General features: G+C 36.2%; 1 protein-coding gene across 4 annotated transcripts in view; it reads right to left on the reverse strand.

Moving 5' to 3' along the window:
• The window catches only part of SRBD1 (S1 RNA binding domain 1), a 123,728-nt gene that overhangs the window by 51,509 nt on the left and 51,320 nt on the right, over positions 1 to 20,899 (reverse strand). For all 4 annotated transcript variants that reach the window (XM_018085353.2, XM_018085355.2, XM_018085352.2 and 1 more), the window contains one exon: positions 12,168 to 12,259. In XM_018085353.2, coding sequence (XP_017940842.1) covers positions 12,168 to 12,259 — 92 coding nt within the window. The remainder of the gene's footprint in view (positions 1 to 12,167; positions 12,260 to 20,899) is intronic.

The raw sequence follows: 20,899 nt of genomic DNA on the forward strand, positions 1-20,899 counted from the left end.
AAAAAATTAAACAAGAACTCCCATACCAATGCCAAATCTCATTGACAAGGCTGCTTTTCCTACCACATGCACTTGTTCAAGAATAAGAGAAGTGTGTTGGGACACAAGAAAGCTGTGATCCTTTAAAAGCTATGCCCACAATCAACTCCATAGGGTATTAGTAACTTCAAGACACACTTCCTAAAATTTATTTTACATTTAAATACATTGTTAAGCAAATCAAGAAAGAGTTAGAGGAAGAACAGGAGTTAGAAGTAAAAAGTAGTTTGGTCAAACGCACATTGTTTAAATAAGAAAACTGCAAGTATCTCCAGGGGTCAATAGCTGATTTTACACATATATAAAAACATGGACATGCATATAATTATAGGATATTATATATTCTATATTATATATAGGTAAAATAATATATATATATATGTATGTGTTTATAAATACATCTATAAGGCACTTTACTGAATCACAGAAGTGTTTAAGTTGGACATCTCTAGAGAACACATGCTGTCTAGTCAGCTACAGCAGGTTGTTCCAGATCACATCCAGTTGGGTGTAGAATCCACAACCTGTCTGGTCAATCCATTCCAGTGTTTGGCCACCCTGACAGTAGGTGTTTTCTCATGTTCAGATTGAATTTGCTGTGTTCCAATCTGTGCCCACTACCTTTTGTCCTAACAGCTGGTCTTCTTCATTCCCTCCCATCAGGTGTTTATAGCTATTTGTAAGATTGCCCTGAGCCTCCTGTTCTCCAGGCTGTGCAGTCCCAGTTCCCTTGGTTTCTCCTTGTATAAAAGGTGCTCCAGACCCTTAACCATCTTTGCAGCCCTAATTTAGCTTGCGACCATCACTACTGCAGGGTGTTAGATTTCACAGCATTTCAGAAAAGAACTTGACTAAACATTGACACTTAAAGCCAAAATAGTAGCCAGAGCTAACATTTATTGGCTATGCAGGCTCCTCAAACCACAATTGCAAAGTTTAGCAATTAAATGCTGCACTAGAGATCTCATTTTTAAAGAACTGCACTGCTAAATGCACAGTTATCATGAAGTTCACTGCTCGGTCATGCAAGACTTTTCATATCCTTTATTATCCATTTTAACATGCTGACAAAGGCAGTTTGCTAGCTAGGGTCAGAAAGCACTGTGCTGGTGACATCTGATATGCCTGCTTCTCTGATTGAGAAGTTCTACATTCAAAGACAACCATATATGCCTTCTTGTAAGGAGAAAAAAAAACAACCACGAAAGATTAACCAGTGTAAGTACAGCAGTTATCACTTACGCAAGTATAGCTTAGTGCATAAACGCTTCTCTATAACAATAATTCATATTAATTACTTTGAAATACTAGTGGTACCTATCACCCACCACCTAACAAACAAAAGCGAAACAAAGCACCGATTAAAGCAGTGTTGATTGTTTCCTTCCAAAGAAGGAAACACAACTATATATTTCTTCTGAATGCATCGATGCCTATGTATAGGTACTATACTTGTCCTTCAGCAACCCTCCTTAAACTTAGCTTGCTTGATAGCTATATGATGTTTTAAAGAATTTTCTTTTAGTTCTACCTAATTGCAAAACACATTTCAAAGTTACATTTCAGATAAGCTGAGAGCAAATACCTCTCACTGTCCATATCTCCTTTCATTATATCTTTTAAAAATAGACGACTACATGGATAGGTTGATAAAGGAATTTTTCAAGCATAAACTTCTCTTGGGAACCTTCAATTAAAAAATAAAATTTAGACTCTTTTTGTCATAATAGCTTGGTTGACAATGCTGTCATATCCCTAGGAGGCTTCCAATGGAGGCGTAGGACCGGATCCAGCAAAGCACTTCAGCACAGATGCATGTCGGTATTCCCACCGGAACTAGCAAAACTATTCACACGCATAAAGTTACACAGACATTTAAGTGGTTTCCTGGATCAGGCCTAATAGTTACAATATCTAAGCAATATCAGCTAACAGTCAGTTATACTATTTAAGGGATGCAGCTCCTATGGCCAATACCAGCAGGATAGCTGACCTGCGTAATTCCCACTAAAGCCACGATTTTACTCCAGAACTTTTCAAATTAATAAATCAAAGAGTGCACAGTAGGAGAAAGGCAAGAATTGTCCACATTCTCTCTAAGCAGAAACTCAGTCAAGATTACCATCTACTGCCTCTTGTACAGGCAAATCCTCTCATTCTTTGCAAGAGTAGCTGCACACTGCAATACCTGGGTCTGTTTAGGGGGAATGAGGCTCCACTCTGGCCATTTGATCCATGTGCCTGGACTTCTAAAATACAAGCAGAGTATCACTAAAATCATGAGGGCTCTGCAGGAGTGCAAGGTCTACTCCTATGGAGTAGAGACAGTAAAATCTGATGGTCTGACATTTTCCCCTTAAAAACTAAATCAAGACTATGGAATTTGATTTTCATATTGAACTATTTTAGACTAATACAGGTATTGCCTAAAACTACTTGTTTTTATCCTTAAAGTAAACTTCAGAAATTATTAGAAACCATGCATTTTCAGAAGACTAACAATGAAACAGGTAATGCATTCTCACTTCTGCAGATATTAAGGTATTCTTTACTTTTGCTCAAGTAAATACAAAATAAATGATATGATGGCATGCAGGGCAAAACTAGAAAATCAGATTTCTCAAAAGTTATCCACATGGCCAAACATGAAAAGCTTGAGATGCCACTCTTAAAAATATGCTAACCTAAGTAAAATGTGAAAAAAATGCTGTTCAATATTAAACAGGGTATTAAGATCAGGATGACATGACCCGCTATTAGAAATAATTGCACACTTGAGGAACTTAAAGCTTTGAGTTGTGAATTAAGAAGAAAATATTACTGCAATACTTGGAATCATTATAACATACTGTGCTTCCCTACAGTTAATTAATGTAAAATTTTAACAGTTGTGGGGGACAGGATGGTCTACCTTATCCTCCAACTTCAGTGTAGATGAACTTTGCATCCAAATGCAATGAGAAATAAAGAAGGTTACAGAAAGCATATTTACTGTAATCCTGTCTTGTCATTAGGGCATCTTCTGGCATTTAACTGCTTGGAAGTCTTGATTCACTCCACACTTCAGTTATTTGACAAGACAAACCCACCAGACAGTAAAGCATGCTTGTACGTCTCCAATGAAGATGCCAGTGTGGTGAGCAAAAAGCATCCATAAGAGTTGCTTGCACAATTCACATCAATCTCAGTGTCTGATCTTCACAGAAAGTAAGGAATTACATTAAAATGTTTTGTTTCCTAATGCCTAATGAGCAGATATGCTCTCATGAGCTTGCAAACACACCTAATGATCTGGTTACTCCTGTTTTAAAAATATCAAATCTCTCTTAATTTCAAATTGACAAATGTAAAATTAAGACTATTTTCCTTACACATACATGTCACATAACTTTGTTCCTCTAGTACTTTCTACAGCAAGTGATATAATTTTTCACAGGGATTAAAAAAGAGAGTTTTCACTCAGGAATACTGATAATAGTTTTCAGGCTAAATCTTTTCAGACTAAAGATGATAAAAACTGTCCACTCTCAACAGTGAGGGGAAAAAACAATACAGCAGCCTTCCAACTATTTCTCTAGATGGTATCTATATAAGGGCCACATCAGCTGCCAGCCCTAAAAAAATCCAGAATTAGTGCTAACTTCTTAGGCTATCTGCCTCGCTTCAGTAATGGAACAGGTCTAAAGCAATCACTAAGACCCAAATCAGACATGCACACTATTTAGGGTGCAAGGGCAGCTGGAAATCTTGTCAACTGTATAAAATTTATTATGGTTTCAAGTATTGTGCCCAATTTGGGGGCAGGCTGCCAACTCCTGTGTTCAGAAAATTGCATATTGAAATGTTCTCTTTTTGCATTGCTCTATGTAAGAACTCAACGGCTTAGATAAGGAAGGACTGAAAATGAGGAATGCTTATGGGTAGAATGAAAAAAATGCAATTTCTTTCAGTTACAGTGGCATTAAAATGTTGCTTGCCAGCGTAGGCAGAAAACCATTTTTGGCCAAAAGTCCAAGATGATGGCATTCCTTCTTTTAAACACATCTTCACATAAGGATAAAAATGCATCCCAGTCAATAACTGTGACAGCTTAGCTACCTCATGAGTGGGAGCATTTGTTTTGTGCTTTGAAACAATATGAAGCTTCCAGATGTGAAGGCAGTAGATTGTTTTACAAATAAATACGTGGCAATCACAAGCCATTAAGCTACGATTAGTTCAACTTCAATTTTGTCATAAATGAGATAATTCTGTATTTTTTTTATAAAACCTCAGTATCTTATTCTTGCTGAGACATGCTATTATAACATCCAAGTAACTCACCCTCCTCCTACTTTAAATTAACTTTTGCACCTTAAAAGTCTGGGTTGAAACTTCACTGTCAATGAAATAAAAAAATAATCTATTAAGGTAATCAGAGACTAACTCACCAATGCATATGTAATTACTGTCAATATATCATACCAGAGTAGATATGGAAACATTACAACTTATTCAAATCCCTTTATAAAGCCTATTATTGTGTTCAAGATCAATTACTCTCCATAAGTATCTGCAATAATGTTTACTCAGTGATCGATTGTTCAGGTTTCCTGAGTCCTGGAAGCTTTCTATCCTGTTGACCTGAGTTTCACCCTCCTTGCAAAGGATACAGTGAAACGTACAGTAGTCTTTTCATTAAGCATTCTTTCTCAGTAGGTCAGGATTTGTGACACAGTTTTGAATCCTCATATATCTTCTTGGTGGGTTTAAAGTATGCAATTTATTTTAAGCAACTGCTCAACAGCTGCATTTCATCCAAAGTTCTTCTTTGGCAAGTGAGCAGGTTTTTGTTTTAAAAAGGTTACATTTTAGTTTACTTTTAACTCCATAAAACTGATAATCTGTTACTTGCCTAAGATTAATGAAATAATGAATGACAACATTTTACTTATTTACTATGAAAATCTTTAAAAGAGATGGGTTGAATACAACAGAGAAAGTTAGAAATACGCTTAAAGAGAACAACTTGACAAGTGAATATTACAATGCAGCTTTTTAAAGTCAGTATTTTTTCTTAGAAACACTCTCAAAATCACTTTTTTTGAGTATTAGTAATTTCTGTATCACAGAATAGTATCATTTTTTATCCAATATGAGATGGGAGACACATAATCATTTAATTGAAGCATGATGTGATTATTCTGTCACAGAAATGAGTTAGACTTACAAGATGGTATAAACTCAAAAAAAGTCTTTTCCCACCTGCTCAGCTCAAAAGGTAGATACCATCAATATCCTTTTCACACTTACACTGCTCGTACTAACTGCATCACAGTGCCATTGATTATTGTTACTACCAAAAGTAAAAAATTACCTGAAGTTCTAATCTTACAAGAGCTAATCATCCGTACCAACAACAATTATTAACCTTTTATAACTGACCAGAATATCCTTTCCTATGCCTACAGTAAGAAAAGCAGCTTTGGCGAGTAACACATCATACTACAATATTAAAAGGAGACCAAAACTCCTTGAAGAGCGTCCTAGTACTCGTTGCTCCTCTAGCTCCATACTTCAAAGAAGTAACAAAGCCTTCAAAGGAAAATACACAGACACAACACATGCACAGAGTTACATCCAGAGGAAGGGAAGTAAATGGCTTTCATAGCTCTTTTATGCTAAGGGAAATTGGCTTTACTAGAGAAAGTAAAGCTTGCAGATTACAGATCAAACTATAGATCAGACTACAGATCAAACAATTCCAGGCCACTACTGTGCTGTACAGCTTCAGAGGAAATACAGCGCTGATAAGCAGCATGTTAACGATTATATACCACCTCTCCCACATACCCTGAAGTTTCCACAGATTAGAAGACATTAGATTCTCATCTAGAACAAGAAAATACAGACTACAAACATCTCTAACGCTCATCTAACAACCCATTCAACATTATGCCACTGGTTTGGGGTAATTCGAGCCCATTTTTCTCTTTCTCAATGTTCTGAAGCAGGCACACATGTCCATGTACAACTGCAGAAGGCTCAGTCATTTCCAGACTATCTGCAGTTAGAGACTGGTTTTTGAAATTATCCACAGAGTTCCTATAACTACTGTTTAAACTGCAGAGGCTAGTCCACACACCTTGAAATAAGCTTCTTCTCTTCAGCAGGAACTGGGTCCCATGCGGAGAGAAGTAACAAGACCCTCTTGTTTCTATTACTAATTATTTATATTACTACTATTAATTAAGAATTATTGCCATTACTATTATTTTAGTTTCTTAATAGTACTATCATTAATAGGCTTCATCTTTAACATATCACTATTGTCCACCATCCCTTTTGCTTCTAACCACTGCATGTTCATTATCACAGTATGACTATGTTCTACTTTGAACAGTATAATTTAACTTGTTTTTAAATGCTGCAGAATAAAATAGATGCAAGATGATATACGATTTCATTTTGTACTGCTGTAAATGCACACAACTCATCTAAACATTGGGCTGACAAAGTCTTTTAATGCATAAGAAGTCAGTGCTTACTTTCCTTTCTGAAAGCTCATGGAACTTTCACCAATCCTCTACAACTAGCTGTAGAAGAAAGCTTCCACTTACACAGCAGTGCAAACGGTTTAACCAGAAGACTAAATAAACCAATAAAGTTTTTGAAAAATGACCTTCTCTCCTGAGTAGCCAAGGGGGAGCAGTGCTCTTTTAAGAAGATGAAGAAATTAGCTCAAGTAGACATCCAGGCACTATGTCCCACACATCTAATCATCAAATTGTTTTACTTTCCTTAAGATAAAGTCAAAAGAAATTACATTTTTTCCAATCTCTACCTTCCACTTGCTGGCCAGTATGACAGCTCTGAACTCTATGTCTCTAACAGGACCCCAGGGAATAAAACCCTGTAGCATAACAAACTCAAAGTTCTAACAAGCCCTCAAAGCCTACAAGGCTTTCTTTTGCAAAGAAAAGTGCAAGTGGTGTGCTGAACTTTGAGCGTACAATAACGCAATGTGCTCTGCCCTGTGGAGAGAAGACAAGCAGATGGGATTTGACAATGCTAAGGCAAGATGTGCTGCGTGACCTTTGGCTCTCTCAGATTCTTTATCCTCAGAAAACATCCCTTAAAAGAAATACAGTTTCCATACCGGATTATACCTGTGCATGCAGCACAAGACACACGCTTGCCCTGTTAGTTTTTCAAATTTTTACAAAAAAGTAGCTCTGGGGAATATTTTATCTACATTTGTTGCTTTCCTAGCTGGGCGACACAGGTATGTGGTCTTGACAGAGGACCCTAGTCCTTCATGGTCAAGAGGAAAATGAGCATTTTTTGGAGATGTTGCATTAGACAAGCCCAAGTATGTTGCTCTTTTTCCAGTTTCTATTTTGCTTTTTAAATAGTGAAAGAAAGAAAAGACTGCTAATTTGTTAGAGCATTCACCTCAAAAGGAAAGATAATTTGTTAATTTAATTGAATTAAGACATTTCTCATTTAATATAACTAAGTGTATATCAAAACCAGAGTAAAATCCTAGTGTGACTACTGCCTCATAGCAATTCTCTACCATCAGGCCACTGTTTCACCAGAATTCATCAGTTTCCTCTGATTCTTAATCATTAAGCAACATTCATTTCATTAGGCTATCCACTTCAAGAGGTAGAGAGGAGGCAGAAGAAAAAAATCTGTTGTGAGCACAAGCCAAACAACTGGTGCATCTTCCTCATGCTAAGGACAACAAAATCTTCATTAGCTAATCATACCTTGTCAAGTTTCCAGGCATCCAGAAAGTACATAAATTCCATATTTCTGTGTGCCACTCCTTCAACACTACTCATAGATCCTTACACTGTCTATATAATTCACCTGTCCCTCTGTAGCCTTTCCATTTTGTCTATTCGAACTTGCTCAAGACAACAAGCATTTGCAACCAGGAAGTGGAGAAGTGCTGAGAGAAAAAAACCAGAAAGACACCTGGCAGTGTCTGTGTGTTGACACCTGCACTCACTTCCGTTATTTCTCATCTCATAAACCTTATTTTTGTGAGGAATACAGGCTCTGCACAACAAAATAAACCCTAAGGCAAAACTAAATAGGACAGGATGGAGGTAAAGCAAAGAAGATATCAACCTTTGTAAAATCATTTCATTCCAGAGTTCACAGGCCCAGTGACAGCAACCAGAAAAGGTCAGCTCTGATTGTCATGGAGTCCATTTATTTGAGGGAGGAATGCTTGTCACCACTCAGTTTAGCTTTTTTTCTTATACAAAGAATACCACATCAAGACAGTCATCTCATGTGCTCTGATAATGAAAGATAACTAATGGCAAGCAAATTACTGGTAAATTTGCAAGGCAAAGTACCATACCCAGCAAACTGTTACAACTGCTTCAAATGGAAACTTGCATTCAGGCCTTGCATTGAAAAAAAGGCACAAGCAAGTCTCAATCAGAGAGACCTAAAGTAACCCAGATGATCTTACAGACAAGTTCAAGTGCATAACTCTTACTTGAAGCTGCCCTGAATAAAAACTAACCAAAGGTTAAACATGAAGTGTTGTACTGACAGTAGCTAAGAAAATAAATTAAGAAAAAAAAAAAAGGGCCCCAACAAATGAACAGGACAGCCAAATAAATAGGAATTTGGCTTTATAAAAACTCCACCAAATTAAACATTTAACTATTTCTTCAAGAAGGTAGCCAGAGCACACATGCCAGGGTAGAAACAGAACTGCAGTCATCCAGCCAGCCTTGCAGCTCCCTCATTACTATTACCTCATTACAGCCTCAGAGCAGGCACTCACAAAGCCTTGACAGGGCACATATATTAATAAGTTTCACAAAGGTGAGCAACATTTCCAGCTTGCAAAGTACTCTATTTATGGTGTCCATTCTACCCTAAAAACTTCCACCCCAAATCTTAAGTCTATCTGTAGGCACAGCTTCTGGGAAGGAGAATTCATGGAAACCTTGCATTCCCTTCTCTGTCAGACTGCAACCCTATCACAGGTTCATCCAAACCCCCATTACTGAACTCCAATGGCTTGCTCTCTAGGCAGAACCCTCCTAATCTGCTGCAGCTGAACTTCCTCAGCCTATCAAGGAGGAAATCCTTTTATTGCTCTGGCCTATAAGCCTCTTATCTCCTAATTCTGTGAGGCTGAGAAATAGCTGTGCTGCTCATTAATCCTCCAATGACTGTCAGAAGCAGATATATACCTTCTCACTCTACTCAAACACAAGTAACTAGGTTTCATCAAGTTCTTTACTATCTACTTAGCTGAGTCCCACTCCATGACATTTTATAGGAATTGGAGTAGCAGAACAGAAGCTTCTGCACTTTCATGAAATATTCAGGATAATTCTAAAGTTGGAAAGACCCTGTTTTATTCACTGCACTGTAGATAACAGCAAATTGTTTAAGAAAAGAGCAATTTTTTTTCTTTTTTTTTTTTTCCAAGCAAGTGTAATTTTGGCTAAAAGTGCTGTATGGATGACTATAAAGACTTTCCACTATAGTTTATATATACATCATTAGTTTAAAATGAGATTTTTCTCAATTTATTACTAACTCACATCATCCATGACCTTCAAAGACAGGGAAGAAAATATAATAACCAGTTGAGTTCTTGGATTAACTAATACCTTCAATTAGCACGCCCAAGAAATGCTGAAGGTTGTTGGTTTTTCCCTATTTAGAACATTCAGCCAAGGAGAAATCAATAAGCTAATTTTTTTATCATGATTATGTCTTCTATTTCTCTGTATGCAGTGAAAACCTACTACAACTAGTTACTAAGCACCACTGCAAATATGACACATAATGTGCATGATTTAATATTTCACATTTATGTACCCAACGAACAATCATAGGCCTACCTGTGTAAATCAAAACAAACCCAAACCCTTCTATAAAGTTTGTGTTGAGTAAAATGTTAAAGTGGCAAACAGCGTTAAGATCACAGATATCTCACGTCAGCTGTACCTTTTATTTTAACTATAAATGTCACACTTCATCATGCAGCTGTCAGCTTCCCTTAATGTACTAAATGCTATCGTGTAAGCACAGAATCTGACATGATGTAACACAACAATTAAAATAAAAAGCAAGTCGGCTTTGACACAATGTCACTTTTCTGTTTGCTGCAAATTAAAGGAAAATCAAAATTTGAAAAGGAAAAGCCAGTCAAGAAAAAAGTTTGCAAAAACCCCTCAAACATCAGTTAATGCTTTCCTTGAATGTTATGTCACATTTTTACATTGAACTTTAAGAAAATATCCACAGCTTTAGCACAACTAATTATAATTTGACACCAGAAGACATCGGGGAAAAAAATCTATAACTTCTAAAAAGATTCAAGTGTAATAAACATAGTTCTAGCTGTCAGTTCCATACCAGCCAACATCTATGGAACTAAGCAATTATTTTTCACTTTCTACCCTACTCTTTTTCAGTTTATATCCATTCTGTGGGACCGCTACGGTATGTTAAAATTGCTGATGCTTTTCAAACCAGATGAAACAGCACTTAGGTTATGCCTGAAGCAAATCCTAGTAACAGTAGAGAAATTATGAACTCTAATTAATTAACACTGACATTGGTCATGTATTAAAAATTTTAGTTTCATTTACTATACTTGATGCACAACACAAAATAAAAGTGTCTGAAATAGTGAAAAGTAACTTCAGAAAAAAAGGAAAATCACGTATATCTGGAAAAGCATAATGTTAAAAATTAGATTCCTTTCTTTTCGGTGTTATTTTGTTCATTTCCATCAACTCTAAACCCATATTTAATAAATCAGCAACATAAAAAACTTTGGCCCAAGGGAAAGCTAGTGCCATCTGTCACAAACACACAGAAACGTCACATGCCTAATATTTGCTCTGGCCATACCATGACACATTCAAAACCTCTGTGGCCCAGGGAAGAAATAATCACAATGGAGCCTGTTTGCAGTCAGGAAAAAGAGTCAAGCAAAAAGAAGCTAGAGGCCTTTCTTGCAAATGATATAAACATTTCAAGAATACTCCTGTAAAAACATTCACTTGAAACATTGAGTTAACACTTTTCCCCCTTTGTGGAAATAAAAGGAAAGGGGAACACGGGGAATTCTAGAAAGTTTTACCTCTGAATACCACATAACTACAGAATTGTTTTCTGCTAATCTACTTCTACACCCTCCAAAGGATTTCCAGGCCAGTAACCTGTCAGAATAACATTAAAATTAAGAACATTATAATTTTTACTGGAAAAGACTTCTATATGAGCGTTGCTGCGTTTTCCAATATGCTATATTTGATTGAGAATGACAACAAATTGCAGAAAAACCAAGAATAAAAAACCCAAGGTAGGTAAAAACAAATACAAAAAGACATACAAAAATACATAAATGAAGTAATCCAAAAGTAACCTCAAACCTATCCTTACAGCTGTCTCCTAATAAACCAAATCTATGAGTAGAATTTGCACACTGACAAAGTTGCCAGGAATTTGATCATTAAAGACTACTGTTTAACCAAACACTGCAAATTATAATAGTGGCTACACTTGCACATTTCTAAGAACTTGAGCTGTATTATACCTCAGTGACATTCATGCTGAAGTAAATAATTTTTTAAAAACTAAAACTAAACAGTATTTCTTGAGGACTATATTCAGCTACATGAAGACTTCAGTGATCACAATGGATGCACAACTTTAAATTATCTGTTCTATTCCTACATTTTTTCCTAGCCCTTGAATAGTTTAATTATTTCTAGAGACATTTGTGTGCACACAGGGGACAAGAAAAGAGAGGAAAGGTCTAGTTCTTGTGGGCTTGGACATGTGCAGCTATGAAAGTTTACGCAATTCATCGTTTATATTAATTGCTATAAATTCTCCTGTGCCAGGCTATTGAAGTAATACATCCACAAGGTTCTTTACATTACAGGTATTAGAAGAAGGTGATGTCATTAATTTGCACACCTAGGACTTCGAATGTGAAATACAGAAGAATTAAAGTTTAGAAACAAAACAACCAAAACCTTTTCTACTTTTGACTATTATTATACTTAATATTATAAACAATACAGTCTGAGAATTGAGACTTGAGCTCCATGTTGAAAGGTGATAAAATGAAATACTCTTCATACCCGCACTTCTTAGGTTAGGGTCTAGGTCCGGCATTTCCTTGGATGCTTCCGGACTGACGCTGTAGATAGATGCTCCCGCTTCACTGACAATGCTGAAAAATAAAGTGGCAAATAATCAAAACACCACACAACTGAACAATGCAACTGAAAGACTTTAAGTGACTTAAGTGAATATTTGTTGGGTTTTTTTTTAAAGCCTCACGTTATGTTTTAAAAATATCTTGAATCAACTGAATACTTACAAAAGTAAGACAGTACAAAGGAAAAGATCTCCATTTAAGCCAAAATACCCCTCCCTGACCTGCAACATTTATTCTTTTTCAATTCTGGCCTTATTATAAATACACATTGTGCATAATATCAGCCCCTGTATCAATCTTTACAGAAGAGAAAATGAACACAAGAAACAAGGGTTACCAGAAGTAAACAGGCAAATCAGCTTTCATAAACAAAAACAAGTCTACCCGATAATTCCATTAAAAACACCTACATTCTAAAGTCTAACATTAAACAATTACATGAATCCAAGTCACGAGCGTGCACATACATTGTCTCAAGCCAGCTGCCTAAAACACTCAAAAAACCCCAACTTGATGCAGACTGAGCCACAGAACTGCAGCTCGCTTCTCAGCGGCATTTCATACCGTCTTCTCCCCGCTCTCACTGCCATCCCCAAAGAAAAACACAGACTGCGCGTCTTCAGTAACTTAAGCTACAGTTCATGTATCTACCACACACCTCAAATTCACTCCATAATGATGGTAAACTCACCAATTCAAATCACAGCACATAATTAAAAAACCCTCGAGTGCTCTAGTTCCATCAAGAGAAAACAGCAATCCAGTATTCACGGTGTAAGTTATTTTCAGCTGTGAAATTCTGACACCACTGAATCAACAGTATATTTCCTCGAATAACTTCAGTAGAACTTGAATTTCAGGTTGATAATTACAGCATCATACAGCTAATGCACTGGAAGTTAATACTATCAGTGTCAGAACTACTTTTACTTTTACTATTCCCCTTTTAGAATAACCTGATCTTTGCCATAAGGAGAGAAACCATCATCCTCAAGAAATAGACCTTTCAGTAAAAACCCTAACTTTGCTTTATATTGTTTTAAAATTGGACTATAAATTTTCCTTTTAAGAACATTCAGTAGGTTGAATTTTTAAATAAAGAAATGGATACTCAGAAGCCACTCCCTTTAGAAAAATCTGGAGAACAACTCAGAGGTAAAATACATTCCCATTCAATGTTTTGAGTACGGTAACAGTAAACAGTGTAAAATGCAGATATAAAAGGTAAGATTTTCTTACTGTTGTCTGTGCAGATTTTCCCCTTCCCTAATCAAAACTGGAATTCGGTGGAGTGCTGTGCTGAGACAGATCTTAAAGTTACTCAAAAGAGCATTTCAATATTACAGACAGACTGGATCTCTCAATAAATACAGAGAATAAAATCCTGTTCTCTGTAGTATTAGTGTAACTCCAGACCCACTCAAACAACTAGTTTAACAGAGTAAAAAAATCCTCAGACCAGCTGAACAAGGCAAGTGAAAATGAAACTATTTACATGATCTTTTAAAACGATTCAGTCTTATGAGCATTCCTTCACCATAAATGACATTCATAAAACATTCCCATCACAGAGTTCAGAAATAAGATCATATCACAAAAACCTAACAAAGATGTTGACAGAAATCTAATAAAACTGATTTTTCTGATGAACGGGTAGTTTAAAGAACAATGCAGCAGAACATATTTCTTAACCTGTTCGCACCTTATAAAGGCAGCATCTGGCAAGCTCTTTCTTTTTGGATATTGCTTCTAAAAAACCCACACATGTTAGCACACACTTCTAACAGCTTTTCACTAATCGCTCTTCAATCTTTGTATTCAACCAGATCACAAAAGTTACCTCTCACGCAATTTCTAGATTTAATACATTGATAATACACTTAGATTAAAAAACAAACAAACAAACAACACAACAGCGTTTTGCACACATTTTTACAGCACTGTGCTATAAACTGTGCTACTGCATACAGCTTATTTCTTGATCCCTTCCCAGTATTTTGTGCAGTGAAAGAAACAATGCGACCTACATGGGAATTTTAACACATTTGACATTTTATTGATTCTCATTAATGCTACACTGCCAATTTTTAGAAGCAGAAGGATTACAATAATACTGTCATTCTATGGCAATATGTGAATGGTGCCAAATTTTAAGGTAGGTAGCACACAAACTTGCTAAAATGAATAAATGCAATTAAAACTCAGGATGGGAGACAGAAAAAAGCACATTTCCTTTCCTCAAGAGCAAAAACATTTACACACTGGGGCAAGGAGAAGGGGGGAAGACAAGTAAAAGAATTATTTCAAGCAAGAGAACAAGATCTAAGTAGCACTTTCAGAAGCAGCATACACTGGATACCTGACAACCACTCTGACTGAGATGGTTTTATAGATGCACGCAGTTATTCTATGAAGTATTTGGTGTGGCAGACATGGAAAAGGGGATGAAGAATTTTCACTCAGGCAGAACCCCATAACTGCTGCACCCAAGACAGTAAAACCCAGATATTAAATAAATTTGTTACCCAGATTAAATGCATAAGGCCACAAACTCCAAAGAAACCATCCTCTGAGTCATTCAACCATAGTCAAATGCAAACTTTTACAGAACTATTACTGGCTGTCATATGGTTTGATTTAGCTTATTTTTACCTACAGTGAGGTGGTTACTAATGTGACACTGGCACATACAATGCTAAAACATTTAGCTTGGTCAAAATACTAAGATTACAAGCAAAACAGGTTTGGGGATTGTCTGCAGTTGTTCTGGATTTTATTTTTTGACTAGAAAGGAGACGGTTACTTTGGTTCACTGATATTTTGGTTTATTTCCAAATTCTAATAATTCTCTTGAAAAGGAAGATGATTTATAGGACAATTTAAGCTAATTCAATGTTGCAAAATGCTCTGCATCATGCCTGTCAAATACTACACATATGTCAGCTATATTAAGACAAAACCAAATCTGTTCAAATGAGTAGGTAACAGAAATTTATTCCAAACTACTGCACAGTCCACACTGTTCTTCAGTCTTCCCTTCCCCTTTTAATAAATGATACAATTTTCAAGACAGTCAAATGAAAAGCTTCATAAGAGTTGGTGAAATTATATCTAAAATCCTGTCTATCTTCAGAATTTGTTTCTATTTCAACTTTGTAAGTCACATAATACATGAAACCTGAAAAACTTGACTCCCCTACCCCTCACGAGACCCTTATTTCTGTGCATTGCGTAAGAGGAAAGATCCTTGCACTGACTAAAACGTAGACAGTTAAAACAGCATTATTAAACAGCTATTTTTAAAGTCAATATGTAGTAGGTAAATAAGCACATGGTTATGACATGATATGCTTCTACTCCATGAATGGACAAGTTTGGAAGAAAAAAGCAGGTAAAGAGTCTGGGACTATGCCTCCATACTGCCTGCTTCCCACACCAAACATCCTACAGATAAGGTTTTTTCCTCAGCATCTATATCCAACTTCTAAAAATTAAAAGTGCCTAAATCACAAAGCTACTACACTATATTACAATGTACTCTTTTTAATTGCACAAATAAGCTTGTCGCACAGAAACTAAGTTCTCCTATACTGCACCCATCTCATTCTCATTTGTTAAGACACATTTTAAGTACCTAAACCAATATTAACTATATTCCACCAGCGCCACCTGGTGGGCCCTCAGCTTTATGCTACACACCATGCCAGCTGTATTCTAAATACTTTAAGGAGCCTTTTAAGACTTACTAAAGCAAGTAATTTTCTTACTCAGCTTAAATAAGTATTATATATTTGGTCTGAAAAGACGATTTGATTTGAAACCATCCATATTTTCAATTTTTTAATTTCTACAAGAAAAAAAGCCTTTCTTGTAAAAGGTAAAAAAAAAAAAAAAAACCAACTAAGAACACTTAGAATTTTTTTTAATTCAAAGCTATTACATATCTACAAAAATGCATAACCTTAAAGATTACATGTAACAAACTAGTTACCAACAGTTGTTTAACTAAATTACAATTTTTAAAACTTGCAAGTTTCTCTGGTAGTAAATTTTTACTGTAAACTCTTTCAAAACTATGTGAAAAAATGTAATGTATGTATAACAAAAAAAGATATCAGGCTCGATGTTTGTGGGTTTAAAGACGAATGCATCTTCCTGACATTTCCATGAATCTTATCAACATTTCAGACTCTTACATTGCATTAAGGTAATTTCCCCACAATCAAATTCAACACAGGATTAATGACCTATAAAGAAAGAACTTTACATAACTTACTGTTTCTACAACCTCCAAATCCTGGATTTACAACTTAAATCTTTAAAATAGCATTTTAAGAAACAATACCAGCACAAAGAGTTGTCTGGTGTTTATTACTTGGAAGAAAACTATGGTTATTCTAAAAGCAAAGGGCATGTCAATCTCAAAATGGGCCAAGATTTTAATATTTGGTCATAAAATGATGATCTGCCAAAATAACTCCCTTCACAATCCAAATTTAGTAATTGTGCTTAATTCCTTAACCCGACCTTTTACATATTAATCGATAAATATATTCTTCATAAACTTGTGGCAACGGAAGCCAGAGGCTCTCCCAAAGTACAGCAGTACAAAAGGGTCAAAGGTTTACTTAGTGCTACTTACTAAAATAATTGGCTTATGAATCATCCAGGACAGAAAAATAAAATTAAATAAAATGACAAAATATTTGCTAGAAAAGAATGTTACATTTAGAAGTTCAGTTGGAATGTATCAATCTTTAATTATGTTGACAGATGTAGTGATTAAAAACAAAGTAAGAAGGGGCAGGGAACACTTATTTAAGCACATGCTCAAGAGAAGATTGGGCTATTTCATGAATGAGAAATCCATTGGGTCTTACTGAAAACACAGAAGTCACAACTAGTTCCAGAAGAGTGTAAAACGTAAAAGGGTTGAGAGCTACACTAGAGAATAAGATGCCTGCATCTGTTCTTATATGTCTTCCTACGTACCCATTTTTGATGACTAAGGAAAGCCACATAGGGGAGGTCAAAGAAGCTCTCAAGAGGAAACAGCAATCATCTGTTCATTTGCATTTTGACTTATCTTGCTCTTTCTTCTCCTGTCAGCTTGGCAGGAGCAACTTGGACAGCCCCTCCCAACTCCTCATTACCCATGGCAAGCTGTAGGTTTCTTGGGGTTTTGGGCAGTTACCTGCTGCTCCTAGCAATGCATGTTTGGGCCCGTGAGCAGCCCAGCACCCGTGTACTGTGCACAGCACAGTTCCTTCTGCCAGGGAGGTGATGTCTATGGCCCATGGGAGACTGCAGTCCAGCAAAGGTTGAGTGGGACGCTGTGATTTATGCAGCCACATGCCCCCTGCCACAGGAACAATAGGACACCAGGCTTGACAGACCCTGGCTCTGACACAGCTATGCCACAGGTTTTTTTTTCACATGAGGAACATGTGTCATGGAAGTGCAAGATTAAAAGGTTCCAGTATATACTGAATAATGCATTTTTAAAAGCCTGTGCATTCTGATAGATGAGATGAAACTCAAAAGCTGGTCTTTCCCCCCCCCCTCCTTAGCTAGTGGTATGGCAAAAGGAAGATGTTAGGATGACGAAAAAGGATTATACTAGAAAGCAAGCATTGTTCAATAGAATCAAGACAAAAAAGACACAATTCATCTGTGTTTTTAAATAATCTAAAGAATTAGCTTTAAATTTTAACAATATCTAGAACCTGGGAAATATTGTTATTGTAAAATATATTTAATACTGAAATGTACTGTTAGGTAGGAAAGGAATTTTCATCAAGTTTTCATTGCTTCAGTCAAAACTTAAAGTTGCTACATACCATAAAAGTTTCACTTATATGAAAGTCCACCTTTCAAAATCAGTCACACTTGACAAAAGCTGTTATAGTCGTCTTTAGCGAAAATACTACAAAAAAAGCTCATAGTGACTCACAGTGAAGCTATTCAATTAGATGCAGGTGGGACACCACAAGTCTTAAAGTACAGTTCCTGCTTCAGAGGTCCCAAGCACACCAGAAGTTAACTGCACAAAGAGTGTTCAGAGAGCACATCAAATGATAAGCAGTGATACAGACCTCACATTGTTGCTCAGCTGCATTCTTAAGTTTCTGTTTACAACTAGTATTTTGAATTCACAACAAAAAAGTCAATGTTTCTACCCACGTATGAATAAGTTTGCTCTATATTCCACTAAGTTTACTAGAATTCACACCATGCAAAGAAAAAAGGAATTTGATCTCGACCAATTCAATCTACCTTTTAAAGTAAAAATTAGTATGTTATTTCAAATCAGGGACTCCGTTCTGCAGCAATTTTCAACACAGATTAACACTACCTTTTCTTTCAGTTACAAACCCTACTTTTGAAACAGCTTGCTGACCCTACAGCAGGAACAATAAATAAGCACCTTATAAAGCGGCTTCTGAAATGACAAAAGTTCAAGGCAATCATCCTTGCACTAGGGATTAGTTGTCTCCTGGTCAGCCATAAATGGTATTTAGCACCAGTTAAGCTGACGGCTTTCCTGGTAGACAGTATAGATCTTTAGAACCTGCTCAAGAGAAAAGAATTAGACCTGTTTCAATCCATATTTAGTAAGATACTCTAATCACAGTTCATATTGTTGCTTCAGATAATTAAAAATTACTTATGTTGAAATAGCACTTAGTCTTAGAATGATACTTCATTTTCCATTTTTCCTGTATGCTTATGCAGAACTAAACTTCCCGACAGAATTGAAGTACGCACTGTCAGATGAAGAACAACATGCAAAATTTAATGGTTTGATACCAATTTATAGTCTTTCAACATCAGATAAAATGCAAGAATTCCTCAATGTCTGTTTATAAGAAATTTAAAGGAATATAAGAAATGAAAGCCAGTTTAATTGAAAAGATCAGCATTCAAATGTCAGAAGAAATATATGACAAAGACTGAAAAATTAGTAAGTATATTAAAAATTATAATTATTCAAATAGTTGTCTTGAAGTATTACCCACTCCTCTGCAAGCTGGGAAATAAGAGGGTTAAAAAGCCCAACGTTTTTGACTTTCACTGCTTTGGAGTCTATAGGAAGGCTGTGTATTGATTTTACATTCTAAGAGCACTTTTCCTGTAATCAAACCCAATAAAAGATATTTCAAACGTAAGGACAATTACGTTCTGAGCCAGGCGACCTGATTGCCTCTTTGTTAGCACAAAACAGGTTTCAAAAATACAGGGAAAGCACTCGGGGCATAGAATTTAAAAGCTCCTTTTAAAAATGTTACTACTTTGGAAAATGCAGCCCAGTTCTACTAACTTCTAGATTTGGACAAATGCAGAAAACATATTCCTCAAAAAATTTGACTGATTACAGAATTAGAAGAATCCAAAATTTTCTGATTTCAATTCCTCAACTACCATCATTCCTCTTCCCAAAGAAAAAATGATGTGACGTTTCCTGCCATTAAACCAGTAAGACAATTTATACTTGCAGCAGAATGAAACAGGTTTGAGAATTATTGCAAACCTGAGTTACCATGCTTTAATTTCTTTTGTATTAGATAAAACTCTATGAAACCCCAAATCAAGAACTAGTTACCATACTAAAATAAAACTAACTGTATAACTACAGTCTAGAATCCTTTATTCATCAGTGTATGAACCATGCCCTCAGCACATCCCTGCAAAGGGAAGAATGATCAGATATCTGTCTTCATCTTGTCTGAAAACGATGACATTTTTCAGTAAGAAAAGGGTCCAAATGGCAGGTGTCAAAGAGCTTTAGCTTCACACGTGGTGCTAGGAGGCAGAAAAAACAACAGTAGCGTGTGGCCATGTCAGAGCTGCACAGAAGCTGCCGTACAAACGCATATCTGAAAAGAGCAAACCTCATAGCCTGTTAAATCAATCTAGTGCCAGATGCTGTTATCAGAACAAAACTGGTGCTGTGGATTCATCCCCAGAAGAAATACATGTCCCATGTTTGCAGTGAAAAATGAAAGACCTAGGGTGGCATGTCTCAAGACTGAAGGTGACAGTCACCTGTGACTGCCCCCATTGCTTTCATTGACAGTTTCAGGAAACAAGTCCTGTCACTGCTCATAAAGCAGCTGGAGTTGAAGCTCCTTTCTGCTCTTGTAGAGAGCTTTAAAATCTGAGCTTCAGGTCTAAATCTACTTCCAAGTTAGTCATCCAACTAAAAAGCAGTCAAGTAATTTATTTTTACTTTAAACACTGTAGTATAGTAGGAACTTGAGAGAAAATTTAACTACTGCTCTTCTCCTTGTTGCAGCAACGCCAAGGAGAGAAACTGCAATAATATAGATAATGCTGTAGAATCAACATTACCTTAGTGCAAGAGGAAAGGTTTAAAAAGAAAGAAGCACATTTTACGCAATTACCATATGACAACAATTAAGTAAATCTAAGCAGAATAAATGAAAATTAGTTGTATTCAAATACATTCAAAAATTACCTATCTACAACCAATTGACATTAGAAGAAAGAAAAGACAGTAAAAAAGTCCTCAGGTTTGACACAGGGAATGAAAGCCCTACAGTCCACTTCTAAAAATATAATAGGCATGACAGTGGGCATGCTCCTTATGAATACACTTGATAATTTCCAGACCAATTGTGCCAGCACTCA

Source organism: Manacus vitellinus, unplaced genomic scaffold (genome assembly GCF_001715985.3).
Source record: "Manacus vitellinus isolate BGI_N305 unplaced genomic scaffold, ASM171598v3 scaffold_8_pilon, whole genome shotgun sequence".
Lineage (NCBI taxonomy): Eukaryota > Metazoa > Chordata > Aves > Passeriformes > Pipridae > Manacus > Manacus vitellinus.